At 52.2% G+C, this 24071-nt stretch overlaps 10 protein-coding genes across 10 annotated transcripts; 4 read left to right on the top strand and 6 right to left on the bottom strand.

Annotated features, from left to right (window-relative positions):
- The first annotated feature begins 104 nt into the window (after positions 1-104).
- Positions 105-4063, top strand: STEHIDRAFT_71915 (kinase-like protein). The gene is made up of 6 exons (XM_007298136.1): positions 105-1273; positions 1632-1887; positions 2013-2158; positions 2258-2365; positions 2469-2548; positions 2686-4063. Exons 1-6 carry the CDS (start codon positions 681-683, stop codon positions 3801-3803), a joined length of 2301 nt encoding a protein of 766 aa, XP_007298198.1. The 5' UTR covers positions 105-680; the 3' UTR covers positions 3804-4063.
- A 505-nt stretch (positions 4064-4568) lies between these two features.
- STEHIDRAFT_127589 (uncharacterized protein) lies at positions 4569-5240 on the bottom strand (the record flags this gene model as incomplete). Its single annotated transcript, XM_007299045.1, has 1 exon — positions 4569-5240. The coding sequence occupies one exon, from the start codon at positions 5238-5240 to the stop codon at positions 4569-4571; it is 672 nt and encodes a 223-aa protein (XP_007299107.1).
- Positions 5241-5881: 641 nt separating this feature from the next.
- STEHIDRAFT_90148 (ribonuclease H-like protein) lies at positions 5882-6985 on the bottom strand (the record flags this gene model as incomplete). Its single annotated transcript, XM_007298291.1, has 2 exons — positions 6696-6985; positions 5882-6640 (listed from the first exon to the last, which is right to left on the bottom strand). The coding sequence occupies exons 1-2, from the start codon at positions 6927-6929 to the stop codon at positions 5882-5884; spliced, it is 993 nt and encodes a 330-aa protein (XP_007298353.1). The 5' UTR covers positions 6930-6985.
- Positions 6986-7736: 751 nt separating this feature from the next.
- STEHIDRAFT_47822 (peptidyl-tRNA hydrolase II) lies at positions 7737-8280 on the top strand (the record flags this gene model as incomplete). Its single annotated transcript, XM_007298013.1, has 5 exons — positions 7737-7790; positions 7852-7877; positions 7929-8030; positions 8100-8152; positions 8231-8280. Coding segments are annotated over 5 exons (285 nt in total), but the record flags the coding sequence as incomplete, so codon positions are not given.
- A 300-nt stretch (positions 8281-8580) lies between these two features.
- STEHIDRAFT_136554 (MFS monocarboxylate transporter) lies at positions 8581-10868 on the bottom strand (the record flags this gene model as incomplete). Its single annotated transcript, XM_007299044.1, has 13 exons — positions 10582-10868; positions 10408-10507; positions 10179-10339; positions 10005-10126; positions 9940-9952; positions 9837-9890; positions 9531-9777; positions 9334-9473; positions 9163-9272; positions 9085-9101; positions 8939-9023; positions 8827-8873; positions 8581-8711 (listed from the first exon to the last, which is right to left on the bottom strand). Exons 1-13 carry the CDS (start codon positions 10696-10698, stop codon positions 8581-8583), a joined length of 1344 nt encoding a protein of 447 aa, XP_007299106.1. The 5' UTR covers positions 10699-10868.
- A 1674-nt stretch (positions 10869-12542) lies between these two features.
- On the bottom strand, positions 12543-13543 carry STEHIDRAFT_136553 (ribonuclease H-like protein; the record flags this gene model as incomplete). The annotated part of the gene is made up of 2 exons (XM_007299043.1): positions 13419-13543; positions 12543-13361 (listed from the first exon to the last, which is right to left on the bottom strand). Exons 1-2 carry the CDS (start codon positions 13521-13523, stop codon positions 12543-12545), a joined length of 924 nt encoding a protein of 307 aa, XP_007299105.1. The 5' UTR covers positions 13524-13543.
- Positions 13544-14695: 1152 nt separating this feature from the next.
- Positions 14696-16226, top strand: STEHIDRAFT_127586 (GroES-like protein; the record flags this gene model as incomplete). The annotated part of the gene is made up of 7 exons (XM_007299042.1): positions 14696-14830; positions 14896-15053; positions 15160-15236; positions 15309-15415; positions 15481-15527; positions 15581-15885; positions 15973-16226. The coding sequence occupies 7 exons, from the start codon at positions 14696-14698 to the stop codon at positions 16224-16226; spliced, it is 1083 nt and encodes a 360-aa protein (XP_007299104.1).
- A 364-nt stretch (positions 16227-16590) lies between these two features.
- On the bottom strand, positions 16591-17981 carry STEHIDRAFT_127585 (phosphoglycerate mutase-like protein; the record flags this gene model as incomplete). The annotated part of the gene is made up of 7 exons (XM_007299041.1): positions 16591-16712; positions 16786-16993; positions 17084-17277; positions 17328-17381; positions 17496-17522; positions 17576-17683; positions 17903-17981. The coding sequence occupies 7 exons, from the start codon at positions 17979-17981 to the stop codon at positions 16591-16593; spliced, it is 792 nt and encodes a 263-aa protein (XP_007299103.1).
- A 502-nt stretch (positions 17982-18483) lies between these two features.
- On the top strand, positions 18484-20499 carry STEHIDRAFT_165030 (uncharacterized protein). The gene is made up of 5 exons (XM_007299040.1): positions 18484-18550; positions 18643-18707; positions 18764-18798; positions 18862-19998; positions 20072-20499. Exons 2-5 carry the CDS (start codon positions 18653-18655, stop codon positions 20183-20185), a joined length of 1341 nt encoding a protein of 446 aa, XP_007299102.1. The 5' UTR covers positions 18484-18550; positions 18643-18652; the 3' UTR covers positions 20186-20499.
- Positions 20500-21107: 608 nt separating this feature from the next.
- Positions 21108-24023, bottom strand: STEHIDRAFT_47680 (Metallo-dependent phosphatase; the record flags this gene model as incomplete). The annotated part of the gene is made up of 10 exons (XM_007298004.1): positions 21108-21270; positions 21346-21400; positions 21455-21657; positions 21721-21862; positions 22012-22510; positions 22569-22642; positions 22699-23056; positions 23126-23274; positions 23657-23767; positions 23828-24023. 10 exons carry the CDS (start codon positions 24021-24023, stop codon positions 21108-21110), a joined length of 1950 nt encoding a protein of 649 aa, XP_007298066.1.
- Positions 24024-24071: the final 48 nt, after the last annotated feature.

The raw sequence follows: 24071 nt of genomic DNA, 5'->3' as shown, positions 1-24071 counted from the left end.
GCCTCTCGTTTCTTCTGTTCTGCTGGCCGTCCAAACTCAGCGACGCCTCTCGAAAAATCGACGAGAGCTCGACACCGTCGGATCGTGCTCGGCCCTTTCCCAGTCCAATCATAGCCCTCGCGTTAATCCCGGCCCTCCTTTCGGTCGCCAGGCTGTCCACCCTCCCGCACAGCGGCGCACCGTGCACTGGGACCCGCGGTTGGTCACCCATGGAGCTTATTTGGCCAAGTGGGTCCTGGACTCGCTCCAGAGTGGCCCACTTGAATATTCCAGAGCATTCTCGCGCTTCATACTTAGCTCCCTTTCGACGATGTCCGCGATGCCCATCATGATCATAGTCGAGGTCTGATAGTGGGCCACAGTCGAGGTCTGATATCGGCGCTGTAGATTGTAGAGATTCATGGGCTTATCACATGTGTCGCGCGTCATCAGAAGCGCTGCTATATCCATCCAGCTGCTTTACAATTACACTGACACGACTTGATTGCCGCCCCGCGGAGACACACAACGCTCGCCGCATCACAGCGGCCTTCATGTCTGCGGCTTGCCAACCAAGGCAGTGTGTCTCACCCTCTTTCGGCTCTCTCTTATTCATTCTCTTCCGTACTCTCACTCTCCAAAAATAAACTCTGATTTCTCTATATCTTTCTCGACCGTCCGACACCAGCAAGATCCAAGCCATGCCGTCCTCGAGCGCTGTCTCTGACAAGCGCCCCGCCAGCACCTTCATCGGCGCAGTCGAGGACGAGTGGCAGCTCTACACGTCCGTTCTCCTCTCTTTCTCCTCTCTCTCCCTTCTCTCTCTTCCTCCTCGTCGCCGTCACCCTGATCATCTTGACCTCCATTCTGATAATCAATATCGACTCACATCCGATGATGTCCCCTACAGCGACAACGCAGCAGATTACACACTCGGCCCCGCAATCGGTTTCGGTGCATCATCGACCGTCTACTCCGCAATTCACCACCCCCCACCCACCCCATCCTCCCCCACTCCAAACCCCGTCCCCTGCGCGCTCAAAGTCCTCGACCTCGACAAACTGCCCCCACACTCCCTCCGTCTCCTCGAACGCGAGACCCAACTGATGTCCTTATCCAAACACCCGAACGTCCTCCGTGTGCGAGGAAGCTGGATCGAGGGACACAAACTGCATATCGCGCTCAGGCTCATGAATGCAGGCAGTGCCGCGGACGTGATGAGGTATGGATGGCCGGGTGGGATGTCCGAGGAGGTCGTGAGGTGTATACTGAAGCAGGCGTTGGAGGGTCTCAAGTACGTACCTCTTTCCTTCCTTTTCCCTTCCTTTCCTTCCCCTTCCACCCTTTTCCATCCTCTTGTCTTCCACCCTCTTCGGGCTCTTTCGTCGTCGATGTATCCATAAATAACTACAATCGCCTTATTCATAATCGCCGCCCGATCCACTCGTTCTATACATAACCCTGCAATCTCTATTCATACCTTCGCTTCCGCCACAATCCCCATTCCCACTGCGCTTCACTGACTCATTCTTTGGACCCACACCCACCCACCCACCTATTGCACCACGGCCGAACCCTCGCATCACCTCCGACCGACCTTCCTCACGCCCATTCTCCACAAATTCCACAAAATCCACAAAAAAACAAAACAGTTACCTCCACATAAACGGCTTCATCCACCGCGACGTCAAAGCCGCAAACCTCCTCATAGACGACGACGGCACCGTCCTCCTCGGCGACCTCGGCGTCGCCGCGCCTCTACACGACGAAGACCACACCCATCCCCATCTTAACACTAAAGAGAACGGTACGAATTCGAAGACGGATAGGAGCGTTGTGTTCGATGCGGTGGGGAATACGCCGCCGAGGAGGGCGAGGGTGGGGAAGAGGAGGTCGTTCGTTGGAACTGTATGTCCCCCCGTCTATCCGTTTGTCCGTCTTGTCGCGGGACTTATTCCTGTTCGTTTCGTGGCCATGTCATGACATGTCTGATCTTACTGTTTGACTTCACGCTCGCTCGTTGGGTGGATTAGCCGTGCTGGATGGCGCCCGAGCTGATCTCGGGGAAACATTACGACTCGAGCGCCGATATCTGGAGTTTCGGTATCACGGCGCTGGAGCTCGCGCAGGGACGCGCGCCGAGGTCGAGAGAGTCGTCGCATAATGTTTTGCTCAAGACGTGAGTCATCCCCCTCTCCCCTGTCCATTTATGTCGCACTTTTCGGTATCAGTATTGCTTGAGGGGGTTCGGTTACTGATATGTGGACGTGATATCCAGTGTGCAAGACGCGGCGCCGACGCTAGATCGCGACGGAGGGGTGCATAAGTATTCGCGCGCGTTTCAGGAGGTCGTGGGCAAGTGTCTTGCGAAGGATCCGGCTGGACGGTAAGTCCCTCCTTTTCTCTTCGCCTTCTCTCTTAGTCTTCTGGATGATATTGATTGTATTACCACCCGCCACCCAACGCCCGCCATACGCCACACGCTACAGACCGACCGCGGCCCAACTCCTCCAAACCCCCTTCTTCAAGAACGCGAAACGGAAATCATACCTCGTCGGGACTATCCTCCGTACGTTCTTCTCCTCTCTCCCCTCTCCTCTCTCTTTTCTCTCATTCTCTTACATCTCTTATCCTCTCATTCTCTTACATATCTTATCCCTACTCCTCACCTCACTGACGACGTACCTCGAACACGACACACAACAGACGACCTCCCACCAATCGTCCAACGCCTCGAACGTCTCCAAGCCCGCAACGCAACATTACACCGCACCATCGACTCTTGGGATTTCTCGACGTCTTTGTTGCCCGGGCTCTTACACGGACACGGACACGGACACGGACATCACCACCACCACCACCAGCACGGACCGGGGATATCGAGAAGGGGAAGCGCGGATAGTCATTCGTATGTAAGACAGGGGAGGATGAGTGGTGATGGACATGGGAGGGTGAGTAGTGATGGACATGGGAGGATGAGCGGGGACGGACATTCGATGAGGAGTATTGCGAGTTCGAGGAGGGAGCGTGGGATAAGTGGGGATGGAGGGGGAGGGGGAGAGGTGTTTGAGCTTGATGAGGTTTTTGGGACGGGGGCGGGGGCGGAAGAAGTTGTGGAGGACGAGGATGAGGACGAGGAGGAAGGGGCACCATCATCATCATCGGCCTCTGGTTCTCAACGGTCTTCGTCTCCCGATTCTACACACAGCAACAGCGCCCCGTCCGCATCCTCGCCTGAGGACACACCCGATTCGACACAAGAGCCCAGCTCCCAACCCGAAGCACACGCCCCCACCGCAACCAACGATCTCTCCTCATCCCCACCGCACCGGCCCTCACACTCACCTCCAACTCCAATCCCAACCCCCCTCCCCTCAACCACCAACTCCCTCTCCCCAACCCGCCCAGCCCACTCCCGCACGCCCTCCACCCGCTCCACTCTCTCATCCGTATTCAACGACTCCACGGAAGGTATCGGGCTCTCTTCGTCGCCGCCTAGTCTCGTTGTGGGGTTGCCTTCGAGTGCTGGGAGTAGTGGAGGAGGGGGAGGAGGGGGTGGGGGAGGTGGATTTAGTGGAAGTCCGGTGGGCGGTCTGTGGAGGAGGTTGAGGAAGGGAAGTATGGGCGTTGTGAGTGGAAGTAATGGCGGGGTGGCTGGCGCGGAGGATAATAGTGATGCGGATGCGAATTCACACGCGAACGGGGCGGTGAAGGGTGCGAAGAGGAGGACGGGGAGTTTTGGGCTCGCGGTGGGTGGGAGGGTCGGGTTGTTGGGGAGGAGGAAGGGACGGGAGAGGGAGGAGGAGGCTGTTGTTAGTTCGTAGTTGCGCTTGTTTGGAAGGCGAGGGGCAGAGAAGGCTGGTTGTGCAACCGTTTCGACTTTTAAGCCAGTGTAAGTTTTGGGTGTATGATCATGTCATCGTTTTCTTGGTTCCTTCCTTTACCTATCTATTTTCGGGGTTTTACTTTACCATTTCAGGTTTCAACACCTCATCCTAATACCCCACTCCATCACTCTCCATCTTTCCTATGTGTACCACTTCCCAATCACCTACATTCGGGTGCTGTAGCAATGTATCATCATCGACTCATCACGACCTCTGACAATTCATCTCAACCACATGTACATAACCTACAGGCCGCAATTGTGAATTATCTATCTAACCTTCATACCGAAAAGACCAAGTAAGTATATGACTGACCGCAAAGGCAACTCGTCACGCTACAGGTTGCACGAGAGGTCTCCGCTGGGAAATACTGAATGACTTACCGCAGCGGTCTATCAGCGGGCGACTTCCCGTAGCAATAATGTAAAAGAATTCCTGATGCACAGAAACATTCTAGAATTTGCAGACTCCCCTACGGAAAGTGACCCACTAACAAGACGACAAGATGACCAGCATCCCACCCAAACTGAGAAATGATATAGGGTTTTTCATTTTTCGTGTAGAAGTGTTGTACATATGAGGAAGTAGCGAGTGGAGATAATCAAGGATTTTATGTGAGCGGAGACATCAAGGATTTTCTGGAGTATATCGAATGATTTTCTGTAATAGAGCAACGCAACTCAGACGAAGATAAACGAACCATCAAAAGCGACCCCTGAACGAGGTCGAACGAGGTCGTAAGATCTGCTCCACCTTCGCCTTCAGATCCCCCCTGCGCACCATCGCGAGCAGCAGCTCGAGGGCTCCGATCGTGTCCGCCTCCGCGTTATGCGCTCCCTGCATTCTCCTTCCTACGAACTCCAGATACGCGTCCTGCTGTGTAGTATGAGATGGGGCCGTCTGGAAACTCTGATTGGGCCTCTGCGAGCCTCGGTTTCCTCTGTTCCGTGAACCCCGATTGTTGGCTCTCTGTGAACCTTGATTGGCTCTCCTCTGATTGGCTTCCCTCTTTAAAGTCTGATATATCACCATCGTATTGACTACCTTGACGTCCTCCTCGTCAAGTTTCCAGTTGATACCGCATTCCGAGAACTGAAGCTTGAGGACACTGATATCGAAATGTTGGATGTTGTACCCTGTAAGGTCGCATCCCTTCAAGAACGTATGTAGAGACTGGGCATGGGCGGAGAAAGAGGGGAGATGATCGACCTCGTAGTCCTGGATGCGATGTTTGGCGAGGGCCCCTGGGCAAGACTTGACTCCTGGCTTGACATAGACGCTGCCATCGGAGACCCGAAGGTTGGCGGAGCCGAAGACCTCGAAGGTGGCGGTGGTGGATGGGTGTGATGGAGGGAAGACCTTGATGAAGGACATAGAGATGATGCGTCCCTCTGGTAAGAAGTCCGTCGTCTCGAGGTCAAAGCAGATGAGAGGACGTTCGAGCAGGAGTCCATTCGAGGTCCTGGAGACGACTAGCTCTCTAACGAACCAAACAACAGAGTGAGAAATAGTGTACTGCACGAAATCAAGCAGCAGACGCACCTCTATCTCGTGAGCCCTGTCCTTGAAGACGCGGCGCTCTTGGATAGCATATCCCGAGTTCTCCTGCTCATCTTCCTCCTCCACACGACGACGTTTGCCAAGAGAAGTGGAAGCTTGTACGTCGTTTGACTCAGCGCTGGGGATCTGCGCGGAGTCGCCGTTCGTGCGGATGGTGTTCGATGACAGCGTGTTCGATGCGACAGGGGGTTCGGTCGGCATGAGGACTTTGTTTATTGACCGGTGCTCAGGGTGCCGAAGATTAAATAGGGAGAACCTGGGGATGAGTCTGCCGAGCTGGGCCCGAAGCCTCAGAAATCGATCCAAATGGGGTTTGTCTCATTAGGCGAGACGCCACCCCAAATCTTGAAGTGTGGCGCTACCAAGTCGCCGAGCGTTCATGTTTGCTGTGAACTATCCATCCAACGCGAGCACTGCTATGCTACACTCCAGCGGAAATAAGTCGGGATGTGTTGTCATTTTGTCACAGCGGGAGAGGACATAGTGGCCACTAAACGTCGGACTCCCGCTGGACTAGGTCGAACATTACTCGTCGTGGAGCTCGAACTAGGCCTCGGTCCAGCTACGGCGGTCGTTGGTCGTAAAATATGCTCCACAGCATCCCGAATCTTGGCCGACTTCGTTACCATCCCACATAAAACCCTCAAAGTAGCAATCGTATCCGCCTCCGCGTTGTGTGCTCCCTGCATCTCGTCGCCTACGTATTTCCTATACGCAGATTCGAGGTTCCCGCCCGAATCGAATTGTGAATAAAGCTGCTTGGTGTCCAGCAGATTCACGCCGGCAGTGTCGGGAGACCAGTCGATGTTACAGAGCTTGAACTCTTTGACGAGGAGTTCGACATCGAAGACCTTGATGTTATGGCCAAGGAGGTCGCATCCTTTCAAGAACGCCAATAATGATTGAGCGTGGGCAGAGAATGGTGGAAGGGAGGATAGGTCAGAGTCCTTGATTCGATGGACCTTCAAAGCTGCCGGGTGAGATGGTACGCCTGGGTTGACATAGACGCTGCCATCGGTGGGTCGAAGGTTCCCCATCATGAATACCTCCACTTTATTGGAGGACGCGCCGCCAGAGCGAGGGTGAACCTTGATGAATGACATAGAAAGTATCCGTCCATGGGGCAAGAGATCCGTGGTCTCGAAGTCAAAACAAACGAGAGGGCGCGTCAGAACTAGGGAAGATGGGACGAAGGCTTGTATGGCCTTGTTACGCTGTGACACATTTGTCAGAACTTTAGAAAGAAGCAAGAGCAGATATCTGACGCACCTCGACTTCGTACACACGACGCTTGAAGTCTCGACGTTCGGTGTCGGAACATTGGTCGAAATATATATTGAGCATCGTCCCGACCAAATCCGCTTTGTCCTCCTCATCTTCTTCGACGCGAGGACGTTTGCCAGGAGAGGAAGTCGCTTGCAGAGGATGTGCGCTGGAGGTGGATCCTGTTGTCTCGCTCGAACGGGCATTATGGGGCTCGGTTGACGGTCCTTCTGTTGGCATTTAGCTAAGAGTTCTGAGCAGGTTCGGAGCAGGAGGAACAAGGGAGTTGACTAGCGTGCAGTGGTTCGTGAACGAGAAAGAGACTGGAAGAGAACTACAAAGCAACCACGACGCCGGTTCAATATTCAGATTGAGGCGGAGTTGAAAAGCCAAGGTTTCGGTTCTCCTGCTCGCCACGCGTTTTGTGTCCGACTCGTCGCCACCTCGACTTCCAGGCTACTGACCGCTTTTCTATATCGCTTACCCTTTCGTAAACGCTTACGGGTGAACAATCGCGGAAATTTAGCATTGTTGAATATGCTCCCGCGTTCCACCTCCACATCGTTGCTTCTTGTCACAACCGTCGTGGCATCCGGCCTTCTAGGTTACTTCGCCGCCTCTGTGACGAACCCGATTTCTAGCAGTAACACCACCCAGCCCTTGGCACAACCAGCGGCCGAGAATAATTCACCTCCGAAAGAGGAGGAAACTCCGGATGATAGTGATGACGAAGAGGAAGACATCGCTGACGGCGACCTCGGGTCTGTGAAGGCCGGCTTTGTTGAACCTTGTAAATTGGTAGGTTGAATGGTCATGAGACTTTAACGGCTCGCACACGTCACTGAAAACAGTCCGTCTCGTGGTTGACTCCCTAGGTGCTTGTCGTGCGAACGGACCTGAAGATGACACCTGGAAAAATTGCTGCCCAGTAGGTCGTCTCTCACTCGAAAACCCACTAATTGTCTCTCCGCTCATAGCGTCTTTATTGCAGGTGCGGGTAAGTTATCACTACCTTCAAGTCCGAGTCAAAGCTTGATCCTCTTGTTTTGCAGCCATGCTACTCTCGCTTGCTATAAAGCACTGGTAAAAGCCAATCCCAAGGTCAGGGTTTTCCAAAAATAATCCTCTAGCCCTGGCCTGACCAAGATTTTGCTGTGCTCAGCTTGTACAACATTGGGAACGTATCGGGTAAGACTCCTTCTCGCTCCCTTGTGAGTAGACGTATAACCTTGTCAATAGACAAGCTAAGATCGCTTTGAAAGCCTCGTCGGAAGATGAGCTCCTCGAACTAGAAGCAATCGCAAAGAGCCTCAACCTCTGCGCTCGCTCAATACAAGACGCGTACGTGTCATCTCTCTCTCTCTCCATCCGGTAAACGAACTCCACTCAATTTAAATGGAATTCCGACAGGGGAAGGACACAGGTGGACCCTGGTTCGCGGACGGTCTTAGGTATCGGTCCAGGTGAGTCAACGGGCTTCGCCAGCGTCGAATCCACCTCATGATTGCCGGGATCCATTCTGAGCCATAACCCCATTCCAGCACCTGTCGAGCTCATCAACCAGGTCACCGGCCACCTACGCCTTCTTTAAACACCGTAGAGTCCGCGGATCGTCCTCGCTTCTACTCTATCGTGTGCGTGACACAAATCTTCCGGCCTGGGATGCCTTAGCCACGATACCCGAAGCCTGGGTCAGATGTCACAGACATTCAATTTTCAGCTCGAGCTATTACAGAATGTCCGTATCATTAGTCCTGGGTACATACTACGAATGCAGATGCTGGTATGCGACTATTAATGTTACAAGTATAGAGTTAAGTACAAATGGCGCTGCAAGATGCACGCGCAAGAGTCGAGAAGTGAACCGCACAGTGATATACTCGCGGCCCCATCAGAATTTAGAACGCCAATGTGGCGAGCCCGCCACTCGAGCTGCAATAGCGAATACAGTTCCCACAACGAAGGTACTTCCGACGAAGAGTTGCAACCCGAGGTACGACCCGTTTGTATCCGACATGATCGCTATCGACGACACGAGATAGAAGATGACATGCGTCAGTACCCATGACATCGGAGTATTTCCACTCCAGTGGACGAAGAAAGTGACAAGGGCCGAGAGGAATTCGAAGCGACTGACCTCCGGCTATAGATGGACCTGTGGTTATTCCTGGCGCCATGACAGTCCTATGACGATGTGCGTGGAATCAGTGTGAATAGAGGCGGAGCGTCGAGCTCTGTTCAATACGCACATGAACAATCCGACTCGGGCGCCGATGCATGAAGGATCTGGCGTCAGTTGCGCCGTGCACGAAGAAGCAATGGACGTATAGGCCGCTGATAGAATAGGTTACGTTCGTAAAACATTCCGGTGAGACGAACTGAGTTATATGCTCACCGACCGCAAGCCCCGATCTATGTGAAGGAAGGGTGTGAGTATTCAATGCTGATGTGCGGGGCTCGAGAGTGGACTCACAAGATAGCAAACCACACAAGCGCGACAGCCGTGTGTGCTGTTGTCCATATCGCGAACACGGAGATGACGCCGATGAGTATTGTTGCAATCATCGTGTTAAATCTCCCAGTCTGTAGATAAAATTAGCTACGGCTCGCGTACTTGTGCCTCAGTCGTGGTGGAAGGACCCACCTTGTCTGCGACGTGACCAAGGATTATGCGGCCGAACATCCCTGCGGCATTGGCGATAGAAATGAGGTAGAAGGAGAGGTTGGATGAAACTCCCTGTTTGAGAGCGTATAGTGATATATACCACGTTGGCGTATACAGGCCTAGGAAAAATTAAATGGTCAGGTGGAAATGGAGATCGAATAATAAGAGACACTCACCGAACGCGATGAAAAAGCCGCTGACAAGGTGGAGGATGAAGGGTATATCGCCTCGCAAGGACATGTCAAGTCGTGGAGCATGCTTCCGATGTGGAAGTCGCTCCTTGACGAGAAAGATGGATACACCTTGTAGTCCGAAGCACAAGAAGGCCAAGGTGCGAACCGTCCATGCGAAGCCAATCGATGGAAATAATCGAGACAACATGATAGGAAATAGAACGCCACTGAGACTGGACCCGGCCACAACCTGGAGGTCGATGAAGAATTAGCTACATATGTTCCCACATCCCAAGTATAGGGGCTTACGATTCCAAGCACGTAAGCTCGACGTTTTAGAAACCAGTGAGATGGTATAGCAAGCTGCGCAGTGCGTCAAATTCTGGTCGTGATGCCGCTGAACATAACTTACCAGAGGGTAGAATCTGGCCAGCGTGATCAGATAAGTTGTGTCGCAAAAGATCAAGAACAACATACTGTAGAGCCATCCCAAGACCAAACCCGACGCCATGAGACAGAATGATCTGATAGTACAGCCGCGAGATGGAGAGCATCATGAGGCTGAAAGCGGATAGGAGCCACCCAGATACGAAGAGGACCTGCGCTAGCAGAATTTAGACATGTGTCTTGACCGTAGCAAGATATACTGACCCTGGACCCGTGCAAGTCGAAGAACCGTCCAAGGACGAGACCGCTAATGTATATCAAGCCTATTTGTAGGCTTCCTATCCAGCTGATGTCTGACGCAGAACGGCCCTGGAGTTGATTTTCTGCGTAATAGGTCTGAAAGACACCAAATGCGTTGACTTGACCTTTATTATATCCATGAGGAAAGTGTTAGCCTCCCCTTCCGAAAGCGCATATAGAGCGACGAGCATACCATACGACGTGAAGGAGAGCAAGAAACAGCCAAGAATGGTCATCCAGGCGCGAATCCCCCCATCTGGAGGAATAAGCGAAGGATCGTCTATGGGTTTGTGCTGATAATTACGGCTAGATCAGTGTCATGCATGAAGGACTGTCACGACTGTAGGAGCCTGGGAGCGTAACGAACATCATCATTCAAATTGGCAGACTCTGAACTGTCTAGAGACGGAGCAGCAGTTTGTGCGCCCGATTCAAGCTCGCCGAGGGTATTAGTGTCCGCAGCTGGAGATTCGTGTAGACCCATCACGGTCGCGGTCGAGGAGTGTATACGGAAGAGATACAGAAAGGACAGGATGGGCTAGTCGTCGAGCGTGGCACCTCTGAGGCCAAGATGACTGCGCGGACAGAGAGTTCTCGGAGGAGCGTGTGGTGGGTTCCCGCATCATTCAAATGGCCCAGGAGAGTTTCTGACTATAAAGCTGGGAAAGGCGTCACGATTTGTATGGCAGTCGTATGCACTGGGCTGTTGCGACTTTCCCAACGCATTCCCTCGGACCAAGCACCAACCGAAGAAGCGTCCCGCGGTGGGAACTACGATGCTCCTCGGACCAATCTCCTGGTTCTCCCACGCCACAATGCTTGTTAGCTCGTGGCGTCGCAAGAGTCTGTCTCGCCGCCCTCCTGTACGACGTTCTGACATTGCCAACTCTCCAAGTCAAAGCGGGCCTCTGAACCCTATAAAGGCTGCACGATAGATGAATCGGCCTTTGTCTTGCTTTCTCGCCGCCTGTGCCACCTCCTATCTAGTGGAGCTGACAACATTAGGCGTAAACGTACACGCCGGTCGCCATGCATTCGAAGCATCCCACTACTCCTCTTCCTCTGGTCGGACTTCGCGCATGTTTCGTTGGGATGGTGGTATTTCAGCCGAGGAGTCCTCAATTCGACATCGCGCTCCAAACCCCTCCACTCTCGGGTTTCTCTGGTGTTTTCTCTGTACAGACGTGCTGTTTCGTCACAAACTCGTGCCGTTGACTCTCCGCCGGCTCTCAGATCTCACCTCTCACCTCACGTACCTGTTGCAGTTCAAGCCCCTCACACATCCGACTCCGCCGCTGTACACGATGTTGCCCTGAGGACCCGCTCTTCATCTCTCACTGCCCGCTGTTACCGTCGTGTTCACTGATCATCTCCGCGGCGAACCACCGGCTCGTGTAGATATCTGTGGGAGAGAAGCCTAGTTTCATTCATCTCAGCGCCCCAAAGATTTTCTACCTCGACCAGAGCTGTTTATGGTACAACAATCGACCTCGTGTAAGCTACCTGTCTCGTTATGTATCTGGTTTCTTCTTCTTCACAGACTTTATCTGACCCATCTCGATCCAGTCTTACACGGCCCATCGTGCTCATCCAAATCACTTTCATCAACATCTGTCGATGCATCTCGGAGTGGTCATTTCCTGTGGCCCTTGTAACAACGTGTCGATAAGTGCACCGGAGAGTTTACACCTCCGCTGTGCACGGGTCAATCCACGCATTCATCATGGTGCTCGGCCTCTGGCTGTAAGTACAACGGGTTGTATATAGATTCTTACCGAGGTTCCGCGGGTCGGCTCTGCTTGATCGGTCACCAATATTTTTGAACTATACTGCAGCAGCTAGCGGTGGCCAAAGTATTACTGAAAGATGTCGGCTGACGACTCCTCGGGCTTCAGCTTTTCCACAGACTTCGATAGTCACTCATCCAAATTTCGTGAGTATTCAATTGCCTTTATTCGAGTCAACCTGCTGTATCTACTCAAAGTATACCTCATCTTGGTTTGGCACTGGGGTGGACCTTCGATGACTGCATTCGTGTGTATTGATGTTGGGTAGTCACAACGCAAGAAGCGATCGTATACTCTCGTAGCACGTCCTTCAGTGGTGGTGGCCACCACAGTCTCCGTGTCCGAGAACCAGGTGCATCGTCACTAGCACATATCTCGATTGAGTTCCTTCATTTCCGTATCCAGGATAGCACATGTTCTCAGCACGATCCGCAGAGTTCGCTGCCCTGATCCACAAGAGCGCAGAGCAAAGCGCGCAAGGACATCGAAGTTCATCCAATTTGGTAACGCCATTGACAACACTCATAAACACGTGCTACCATTACAGTGAACGCGCTTGCGCACGATTTGGAAGTACAGCCCGATCTACCGTGGTCGTTCCCGTAGATCTACTCGGACGCTTTCTTGTTGCGAATGCAGACATCTCTTTTCCACTGCCAACCACTCGGGGCGTGCCCTGTTCCGACCTCGTCAACATATCTCCAACCTTCTGCCGCATTCCCAGTCTGTCTTCTCTCACCATCCCGAACAACACCTTCATCGCTGCCACAGCGTCCATCTCTGCATTATGTGCGCCTACCATCTCTTGGTCCGCAAAGAAAATATGTGCAAGTTCGAGATTGCGCGACAAGCCATGGAAGAGCTTGAGTGTATCGACAACGCAGGGGACCTCTTCACCTTCTGTCGGGGGCCACACGATACCACAAGCCTGAAACTCAGCCGTGAGGATCGGGATATCGAATTTCGCGACATTATAACCCGTGAGGTCACAGCCTTTCAGAAAGTCATACAGAGCATGGGCGTGAGCAGAGAAGGGAGGGAGTCGTGAGACGTCCCGATTCGTGATACCGTGGACCTTTGTAGCTTGGATGCTGATCGAGGTAGGTGGACGGACATAAGTGCTGCCGTCGCCTTGTCGGAAATTGCCCGGAGCGAACGTCTCAATACGAGGAAGTGAGGTGTCTGGAGAATATGAGGTGGGATATATCTTGAGGAATGCCATGGAGACTATGTGAGAATTAGCCAGGCCCGTGGTTTCCAGATCGAAGCAAACCAGAGGGCGCTTGAGTGTCAACTGTGGCGGAAACGATGTGGCGAGATCGCGTGCGCCAGCTACACACAACGACCGAAGGGATCCTGTCTAAGATATAAGTTGTGTCAATACAATCCAAGTTTATGGAATAACCGGTGAAATAACCTGAGGTTGTGCCAACTGTCTCCTGACAAGTTCGCGCTCGTCAGCTGAGCACATCGACAGAAGCTCTAAGACGCGATCAAGTCGCCCTGGAGAGCTATCGGACATATCCACTGTATGCGAGCCGCTTGGATGACTTGCTGTGATCGGCCCCGAGCGAGAAGATGTGCTACCAGTGAGAGTTCGGATAGAGGGTGTCGCGTATCGCGCGCTTTTATGGACACTTTGAACAATGAAAAAATTAGCCAGAAAGAACTCGAGAAGTTCAGGTAGACAAACCATGCAGCGCGTCGTCCAAGAGGTTTAAGCATCGCGACACTCATAACTATCTACGATGAGAACTGAGCTGGCTGTAGAAACTGAAAAGGAGATGAAGTCGAACGACAGTCCGTGTCACCGTTCGCGACGCGACTCGAATAACTTATCTATCACGTGGTCAACGCTAGCCGCGGCGTTTCCCACGGTATCGGCCCAATCCGGTGTTTGTTCTTATTCAGTACTTCACCGCGACGACCATGTTGAGTATTTTGCGCTCAGTACAGCGCTCGTCTTTCTTCTTGCATCAACTTCTTCGCTCATTCTAAAACGCTCTTCACTGAGGTGAAGGCTCGTAAGACGGCGTCTTCCTCCAGTTGACAACGGTGCGCTTGAGAAGAAACGTCTGCTTATGCTCGACAGGGTGGGGAGTTGAGGGAAGTTGAGGTATCAATGAGCTCAGTGAGGAAGGCGACTGTTGGAGCCGAACTCATCAAACCCAACTAACCTAATCCGTCGCTGCGAATGTGACCCCCGGTCGGGGCTACAGCCTAAAACAAAGTAGGGAAACCTTCGAGACATTTAGGTCAGAGGGTCAATGACGAGAACGTGGTCTGTTCTGGGAGTCATGGAAGAGTAATGTGATCCTGTTCAACGAAGCGTCTTGACGCTTCCGTCGCAGTAGAGAACGCGAAGAACGCGTATGTACGCACGCGACGAGCGCACGAAATATTCGGAATAATAGTGACGGATGGATCCGATCCGTCGCGAGAGTGTTCCGACGCGATGTGCTCCGTTCCGGGGTACGCATCCATTACAGTTGTACGCTGAGTTCTTAGCTTGACGCGTACGTGAAAATGATAATGACCATGGCGCGTATATATACTTAGGCAGTCTTCTGCACCTCTTTGACCTCTACCCGCACGCTCCTTTACTCTTGGTAATCCCCAAACGTCTCAGGGGCCATCATCTGCAGATCGCAATCCATCCCGCTCTTCATTTTACCCACAGCTACTCTGACAGCTATGGCGAGCACCAGCAACCGCGCATGCGTACTACTCAAGGAGAAGACCGTCGAAATTCGCGACATCCCCATGCCCACTGTTGGCGCTCAGGACGTCTTGGTGAAAGTCGAGTCGACCGGTATTTGTGGCAGCGATGTGCGTACCTTGTGATTTTATATGGCCGCTTTGACGTGCTCATGTATCCATGTTGGTCAACATAGCTGCACAACTACAACCATGGAGGTGCAGCAGGCCCGATTGCAGGGCCTTTAGTTTTGGGGCACGAGTCTGCCGGCGTTGTTGTCCAGGTGGGCGACGCAGTCACCGACGTCAGCGTCGGCGATCGTGTCGCAATTGAGCCGACCATGTTCTGCAGAAGGTAAGCGGGCTTTTCCATCGATTGATTCTTGCATGGAATTCCTTTCCGGCTCACACAATGCCGTTCTCCTTCCTGCTGCCCGCGGCATCGTTGGCCTCCATATCAGATGCGCAAATTGCAAGGTCGGTAAGACAAATATCTGCCGCTCCTTCAAGCAGGCCTCTTTGTCTCCCACGCAAGGAAGTAAGTATCCTTCTACTGTTTGCACTTTTGTCCAAAAATGAACGAACAATAACCCGATACGTTCTTCGACAGCGTTATCGCAGTATTATGCGTGCGAGTCAGATTACACGGTCAAGGTACCGGAAAGCATATCTTGGGAAGAAGCAGGATGCATCCAGCCTCTTGCGGTCGCCGTTCAGGTCAGTCCACGTTGATGCTCCGCTGACCTGGACCTATACTGATAGCAAACCTCGATCTGTACTAGTTGGCCAAACGTGCACAATTCAGCCCTGGCCAAACGGTCGCTATTTTGTACGTTGTAATCCCTCACCCGTCTAGGCTGCGCATTGACGATCTTTACACAGTGGTTGTGGTCCTCTAGGATGTCTCGTGATGGCCGTTGCTCGCGCATACGGGGTCACCAAGATCCTCGCGTTTGACATCTCTCAGTCTCGAGTCGACTTCGCTCGCTCTTTCTGTGCAGATTACGCCGCCCTTTCTCCCCCTGCGGCAGAAGGGGAGAGCTACTCCGCTTGGTCGGTTGGATTCAAAGCCAATGCGTTGAAGGAGGCAGGTGTGGACTCTTGGGGTGTGGATGTCGCCGTAGAGGCATCAGGGGCTGAGGCCTGCATGCACGCCGCAATGGAGTTCTTGCATTCGGGTGGTACTTGTGAGTCACTGTTTCATTTCTCGTATCTGCTTGACTTCGGTGTCGGCCCCCTCTCACCGTTGTATCCACTTTTCCCGGTCCACACAGTCATCCAAGCAGGACTCGGTAAGACCGTCAGCCTCTTCCCGACATTCGCCATCGTTCAGAAGGAGCTCAATGTCATCGGGAGCGTACGGTATACACCCGGGTGTTTCAAGATCGCCATCGACCTCATGGCGAGCAAGAAGATTGATGTCAAGCCTATGATCACAGCCGTATTCCCGTTGACGAAGAGCGAGGAGGCGCTGGAGGCCGTACGCAGGGGTCAGGATCTCAAGGTGGTTATCATGAATCAGTCATAACACATGGTCGCTGCTATCCGTCGGTATACCCTCCGTACAGTGGTCAGCACGTTTACCCAGCTGGCCACTTCTCTCCGTTTTGTGAATTGCTCATGACGTCTCGACGAAATAATCGTTTTCGGTGTCTGTATGTAGCCTTCTGGAGATTTACGCATTTTCCGTACCCTATGCACGACGTTATGATGATCTGACTGGCTTGTATCTGTATCTATTGAATAACTTGATTACAAAACACGATAGTTGTACCTGTTCAAAGCGCTGTTGATATGTGTCTGGCCTGCTGAGCCTCCAGGAAGTTATCTCTTTCCCCCCTCCTTCATTCCTTTTACTACAATCATCATAACGCCTATGTTCCGCCCGCCCTTCAGTTAACGCCCCAAATTCTAAGCGGTGGGTGCTTACCTCCGGTGGTCATGCCAAAGTTACCGCGCCCGACAACCCGTAAAATAGCGTTAATAATTCCCCCATGGGCAGTAATGGACACGTCTGCCGCAGGGTTGTCGAGAAGTTCAGACTTACGTTGCAGGAAGCATGGGGGAATCAGCTAGTGCGCACTCACATGTTGCGTCAGTATCGGCATCGAAGATTCTGTCCAAGACATTCCGTGCCCGCCTCTCGGCGCTCTCCTTAGTCTCCCTCTCCTTTGTCCAGAGCACATCCTCGTCTGCAAAGCCATTCTCGAACACGAAATCAGGGAAATCCGCTGCTATCGCAGCGCGCGAACGTCGCTTGTCACATGTGTGTTCTCCATACTCTTCTCTAGCATCCTACGGGGCGCCCGATAGCCATAATAAGCGACAAGCCATGTTCACGACGAGACGCTGACACGGAGACGGGTGGGAGGAAGATGTCCGCACCTCTAGGATGATCGTCTTGCGATCTGAGGCAGGTAAAATGCCATCGAATGTAATCGTATGTGTACGGAGGGCACGGGCCATGGGGCTGCAGTAAAACTTTTGCGGAAGAGTAAGCCCATTTGCGAGCTCGGTCTTCCAGGCAGCATGAGCGGTCCGCGCTTGCTCCTCGCCCAATGGCGTGAGGATGGGATCCGCTGTCGCCACGTGAATAATATTCTGCTAACATGGAAGATCCAGAACTCACGGCCCCAGGTTATCTGGTCGTCTCCGTTCAGAAGAGCCCAGTGTCTGTACGTATCTTAGCAATATGCGATCCCGAGGAAAAACGAAAAACTGCTCACTCATCCCAGGCCTGACAAGATCTCGTCAGAGGTCGGTCCGGAAGAATCAGCGGGACCGAAGCTCACCTTACTTCCATGTTTCGCCTCACCCACATTATCTGGGCAAAGACAGTTTATCACAAGTGTCGAACATTAAGTTTGGAAGACCAACGATATCCTTGTCCATGTCTTCCAAGAATCAGAACCTTGTAGGATGTTTCGTTCCCAGCTGTAGTGTTGAGTTCCGATACTTTCGAGTGGAGATCCGACCATGAAGGAGCTAGACGCCCAAAGGATGGCGGGATCTGCAAGCCAAAAATAAGCGGTGGCGCCGAGGAGTATCAAAGGAACAGGACCAGTGAGAAGCGATGTGGAGGAGGAAATCTCATGGGCGGATGGGTGCCGCTGGATCATACGTTTGAGTCGAAGTCAACTTACCGCCCCGACCAAACCAGGGTCGGCATTCTTGTCGTCCTGGATGAAGAATCCGGGGATGAACTGTGGAACGTCCAAATATCAGGGAGGTTGGACTTCACAACACGGGTAAGACGAGGCACCTCGTATGTCCGGCGAACCATCTAAGTAAGAAAAGTCGACGGGAAATCTCTGTCAAACGGCAACGAAAGTGCCAGAGATCGGGCTCACTGGCGCTCAAATGACTAAGATGATCTGTGGTCGTGCTTAGCTCTTTTGAATGTGTAGCAAATATTATGAAGAAGGGGAACAATGCAATTACCTAGTGTTCTTAGGAGATAGATAGTGCTCGCAAGCGTTCAAGGAGGCTATAGACTGCTGTAGATGAGGGGCAGTCGATTTTACGTGTATGACGGATGCAACGAAGGTTCAAGTTGTTCAACCTGTGAGAGAACCAAAAGGTGCCGAGAAGCCACGCCCTCTATAACTTATTTGGATTCTCAGGCTGGGGCACGTGGCGTGCGCTGGGATACTCTGCCTTTCTACCAAACCTTAAACACGTTAACGTCGATAGCAGCGTCCACCCTCTTTGTTTACTTCTTTACAATCGGATAGGATCGTCATTCGACGCTGTCTATAAGTATCCTTTGTTCAGCACGTTCTGTTGTCTGTCGCGATTAGGCCCAATCCTTGTCTCAGCGCACTGATCGACTCGGAGATTCTTCCGCAAGCAGTGAGCTCTTAGTGTCCTAGACTTGGTCCTCTCGTTCGATGACACTGACAGACAACATTTGAACATTGACAATGATAATACTTTGACTCCAGTCTGTCAAACATGCGACCTCCTATCAACGAAAGCGTGCTGTCATTCCCTGCTCGTGCCATACGATGTGGGTCTTTTGTCCGCTATGCCAGTGAATAGCCTTCACTCATGTAGGTGTTTTAGCCTTGCTGTCTGTGGGCCAGGATGTAGATGCTTCAGTGAGTGCGATGTGCATCACACTCATTTGCATGTACTGAACAGTGATCATCATCGCCATACAGCGAAGTATCCGGAATGATGCGCCGACTCCCGTTCTTCGCCTTCCACCCGAAATCTTGGGCTATGTATTTCAATTTCTTCCTTCTCGATGGACTGTGACAGAGTACGACAGAGGCTGGAACGCGAATTACAGCGTAGCGCGGACAGGAAGGGTCACTCGATTCTTTGTTCTCAGCCACGTATGTCGAACGTGGCGTGATACCGCAATCGGGACGCCAAACCTCTGGGAAGACATGTTTGTTCCCCCTCCGCCAGCCTACGTGCACAGACAAGGACGTAGCAGCACTGTGCTGAGAGGCCGTAACTACGACATTACCGAACCAAAGCTCTGGCTCGATTTCGACTTTTGGGGCAGCAGCTTCTACACACCCTCCATGGAGGCTGTGATACAACGTTCTATCAGCACGATTCCCACTCTGAAAAGTTACGAACTTTGGGGTGCTGGTGCTCGCTACTTTCTCGAACATGCGCAACAGCGTGCCCCGGAACTTTACCAACTGAACTTGATAGGGACTCAACATTCTGTACCCCCGACAATCCCGAAAACGATGCTCGCGGGGGATGCCCCCAACCTCCGCGAGCTTCGACTTTTGTTCCTCACCATACCGCCTACCTTAACTCTCCTTCGCGGTCTAGAAATTCTAGAGATTCATGGCGGTTCCATGATGGGTGGTACACGCCCTCTCACGAAATGGCCGCTGGAGGAGTGGCTCGAGGCACTAGGCAACATGCCACGGCTTCACACGGTGGTGTTAGCGGAAGTCATAGACACACAACGCAAGTCCCACGATCCCGGCCCTTCCACCGTCATTGACCTCCCCTCTCTTGTTTCCATGTCCCTCGAAATCGATTCGCTCGTTACCTGTGCTCGTCTTCTATGCCGCATCGACCTTCCACCTAGGGCATTAGTGAGGTTCACGTGCTATGATCCTCACATCTCTCGTTCCCTGCTCGCAGGTCGAAAGGCGTTCACCTCGGCACCTAACGCACTCCAGTCGGCTATCGAGAGCCTGACAATCTTGGCTCAACCGCCAAATAAAGAGATGAATATGTATTTCCAGACTGCGCAGAACGAGATACGCTTCGACTTGTGGAATCTCCGCCGAAGCGAGTTTCCTCTGGCCTTCGTGCCCCCTAGCGTGGACCTGTCTTTAGCGGCCGCAATTTTGTGCTCGCATCTATCACTCCCTTCCCTTCACACTCTTTGCTTAGAATTCCGTCGAGGTCAGCAGGGTGATCACTGGCCAACGCTGTACAAGCAACTTCCTGAAGTGCGATATATGCATGTCTACGATGCAGAATGGCGCGATTCTACTCGCGCTTTAGATTATTCACGGAATGGGACTGCCGTACTTCCCTCCTTGCGGCGGTTAGAATACTTGGATGCAGAGACCACGACCTTCTATCAAGAGCTGGCTTCCGCATTGAAGAAAAGAAACCAAAGGTCCGCGCAGGTGTTGGATCTAAATATCAATGTCCAAAATGTTCCATGTCGAACAGAAGAGGACCTCAAGGTCATATCTGAGAGGGGTCAGGGAACGAGAAGTCGTGTTTCGCTTGGAGGTCGGCGAACGACATCAGGGGTCTTACAAGGGGGGATCGTATGGGCATTGCCTTATGGACATGGTTGACCACACAAGGACTAGATCGAATAAGAACGAGTGAATGTTATATACCTGATTCTCTTGACCATCTTGATTTGAAAGGTGATCTGGAAAACGAAGTATTTTCCAAAACAGTAATCCCCACCAGAGTCGTCAACTCGTCGTCACACGGCACTGTCTGAAAGCAAGAGGGTTAATGATGTCAACATCGGAGCTGGAGCAAAATTCGGCTCGCCCAACGTCTCAGCATTTTTCGAAGTTAGGATTCGAAAGTTGAGCATGAGACGACTTATGAATAACTTCGGACTGCCGAGGTGAATCTTTGAGGCTTCGGTCGAATGAACATGAGAAGGGATGGAAGAGATAACGACGCAAAGTAGGGATGTAAACGACCGCAGAAAGCTACAGGCCCTGCGACCAATAAAAGGAACGTGGCCCGGTGAATGGAATTACTTACCTGCCCGCTCGACCGACAGGATACTTGCGCTGTAAGGGGCAGTCAATGAAAAGAGAAGGAAATCCAATATATTATACAACTAATATCCATTACAATCCCGTATCCAACCGAATCTAGACCAACGCGAAGCGAGTAAGTAGGCTCGGATCCGGAACACATCCTGCCAACATCACCGTATATCACCTGTTCATTTCAGGTACGGAGGGGCACCACGTCCTGCAAGAACCATCTCGTTCATGACCTTGTCGCTCGCGAGACGCTTGTATGTCTTGATCGTCTCTCCGTAATCCGAGATATCATAGATGCGGAAGCGACGGTCGAACCCAACGCGACCGTAACCCGCGTATGACCTGTGTGACGAGATTTATATGAGTTGAAGGGATGTAAATATAGATGGACACTGTGGCGTCGATGGAAACACTTACCCTCCACCACCAAAGCACTGCCACACGTTATTTACACGCTTACAGTTCTCGGTGACTAACAGAGAACATCAGCATGAAAACCTAAACTGTAACAAGATGTACAACTCACTGTGACAATGTCCGTTACCGACGACCTTGACTTCGGGGATCCCCCGATTCCCTGTGTGGGGGCTCTCCGTGGCCTGTAACAGTCCCTTCGAGAACATGCCTCCGTTGGTCTTCGCAGCCCCGGGGTTCTCTATGCTATGGAGCCCGACATTAAGAAGGGCCCCAGTGTCGGGGTGCACGTCCGGTGCGGCGTAGGCTTCTTGACTATGTTATTCGGCCTTTAATGTAAGCAACAACATGGGGATGACGAAGGGAGAGGATACGCACAGAGGAATGTGGAAGAACATGAGAGCGTTCGGCTTTGCGAGTTTGCGTGTCTGGGGAGCGACCTGATCTTGACGAGCCCACAAGTCACCCATATCCCTGGTGCCGTCAGGCGTGAATGGTCGCTCTATGGGACTGATAGAAGCTGGGGGTGGAGGCATTTGAGTACTATCTCGAAACATAACCGCACAAACAAACTCCATACCCGATTCTTGCAGGAACCAATCGATTTGATCCTGGTGGGTAGATCGCCATTAGAAGTCCTGGAGTATATAAGCGAAAAGTGGTGTAAACGTACCTCGTGAATCCAGTCATACTCCGTTGGTGTAAAGAATCCAAACCAGTCGATGAAGCCCTTCGAATAACTCCCCGAGTCCAAGAAGTACATCGTCAAAAGGTGAGTCTTGCTCGCGTCCGCACTGAGAACCTTGAGGACATAGTTGCCTTCCCCATGCACATCCTCTGGTCCCGCCTTCACGAGACTGTAGGGCATTGCCTGCATCATCTTGATCTGGTCCTTCTTCCAACCTGTCTCACGAGCGTCCTCGTCATCGTGGTTACCAAAGACAGCAGCCCATGGTATCTGACGAGAAGTGACTTCGTATGCAAATTTGGCAAGAATGGATTTGGCATCCCAGGCAGAGCCTTGGCCGTTGAGCTGATCGCCGGTGAAGATAACGAGGTCCGGTTTTTCGATGTCGAGGGCTTGGCCTATGAGAGTGGAGGTGACATTGAAGGCTCCAGGATCACAGTTGATGTTCGTGTCGCGGCAGGGTGCTGCTGAGACTGAAAACTGCACCACACCAAACTATCAGAATTCAAGATGTATCCGTGGCGGCATAAGGACATACGTGAAGATCGGCGACTTGCATGATCTTGAATCGACCATCCCGAGAGAAGTGCAACGGCGGGGCGCGAGGAACGGCTGTAGTATGCCAAGTTGGTAAACAAAGGAACAATTTACGTCGACAAGATACATACCCTTGACACCCTTCCTGTACGTCAACCACACGTTCTCCCGCAGACCCTCCTGCCTCTCGGTCGTCGCTGGAGACAGCTTCTCGAAGCCAAACCAAGGATTTCCGTCTCCATACGTCACGTCGATCTCTGTGATCAAATTCTGCTTCTCCTCGGCAGTCATTTCGCCTGCTGTCTTCCCGGTCTCGAACCAGAGGAAGAGAGGCTCGGTCTTGTAGACGCCGTCACGGATGGAAAGGTCGGCTTTGGTCCAGGTTGAGCCTGGAGTGGAAGGCGGTGGTTCTGGTGCGTCGGTGGGGAGTAGTTGGATGTTGGTGATGAGTCGGACATCGAGTCGGCGAGTGCGGCGGTAGTAAACATTCTTATCATAGGAGAATCGACCTGTAATTAGTCGATGTTGTGGAATTGAGCAACGAAACGAAAATCTCACAAGATGCCACATCCCAGATTGAATATTCAGATCAGGATCGACACGGACCCATTTGCCTTTGATCGCCTCGTCTTCTTTCGACGACTTGGGTGCGCACATTTCAGCCCACTGAGAGGCGAACATGCAGCGCACGATCATGATCTCAGACACTGAAGATTTAGAGAGAAATGGTCAGCGATAAACATTTTGAATAGAAAGTTGAAGAATTCAGCCACAACTCGGACAGCAGAATCATATGACGGGAATAGAAGTTAGCTATCATTCGATTGTGTGAGGTTACACCATACTGCTCGTCGCGAAGGCTGCGCACATGTATGTCCGCCACGCACTCTCAGTATGCAAGGGTTTCCCGGTGTCTCCTATGTCATTTATCCATAGGCAAAGAGCGCGAATATTAAGCTTGCCCGAACGTAGTCGACTACCCGACTTGCCCGAAACATGATCGGGATGCAGGGAAGAGGGGAACATATTTCGAGGATGCTCACGCCACAATTCGAATACCACGCTACAAATGAAGGAAAGAGGACGTACAGCCAGTGTCATGCGGAAGTAGCGGATTCCAAATATCAAGCGGCAAGCTCGCACTGTCGACAGCTTCACCCTCCGGTGCAGTGACATTCCACCAATCTGTTCCATCCGGTACTGAGGTATCTCCTTGTGAGGGTGTAGAATGTCCCTCTTCGGCGTCGACGCTACCCGCACCTACGTACGAAGCCTCAGAGGAAGACGAGATGTAGTCCCAAGATTGCCATCCGAGACGCAATTGATCACCGGGACCGTCAGTTGGTTGATAGAGAATAAAGAAGAAGAGAAGTAAACACGAGAAAGCAAGGATAGTGGTGGTTGGCACGAATATCGAGCGAAGAAACCGGAAGAAGCGGTTGCAAGAGAGCGACATGCTCTACGAGTATGGCTTAAGAGCCAATTCTAAGCAATTAGAGTAATT

Source organism: Stereum hirsutum, assembly GCF_000264905.1.
Source record: "Stereum hirsutum FP-91666 SS1 unplaced genomic scaffold STEHIscaffold_1, whole genome shotgun sequence".
Taxonomy (NCBI): domain Eukaryota; kingdom Fungi; phylum Basidiomycota; class Agaricomycetes; order Russulales; family Stereaceae; genus Stereum; species Stereum hirsutum.
The sequence above is the reverse complement of the archived record's forward strand: the minus strand, read 5'-3'. Positions and strand labels throughout refer to the sequence as shown.

Excerpts from the sequence above, each read along its gene's own strand:
- STEHIDRAFT_71915 (XM_007298136.1), top strand. The coding sequence starts at position 681 with ATGCCGTCCTCGAGCGCTGTCTCTGACAAGCGCCCCGCCAGCACCTTC. Across the intron at positions 1,274-1,631 it reads CAGGCGTTGGAGGGTCTCAA|TTACCTCCACATAAACGGCT; the intron begins GTACGTACCTCT and ends AAAACAAAACAG. Across the intron at positions 1,888-2,012 it reads GGAGGTCGTTCGTTGGAACT|CCGTGCTGGATGGCGCCCGA; the intron begins GTATGTCCCCCC and ends TGGGTGGATTAG.
- STEHIDRAFT_165030 (XM_007299040.1), top strand. The coding sequence starts at position 18,653 with ATGCGACCTCCTATCAACGAAAGCGTGCTGTCATTCCCTGCTCGTGCC. Across the intron at positions 18,708-18,763 it reads CCCTGCTCGTGCCATACGAT|CCTTGCTGTCTGTGGGCCAG; the intron begins GTGGGTCTTTTG and ends TAGGTGTTTTAG. Across the intron at positions 19,999-20,071 it reads TGGCCTTCGTGCCCCCTAGC|AATTCCGTCGAGGTCAGCAG; the intron begins GTGGACCTGTCT and ends CTCTTTGCTTAG.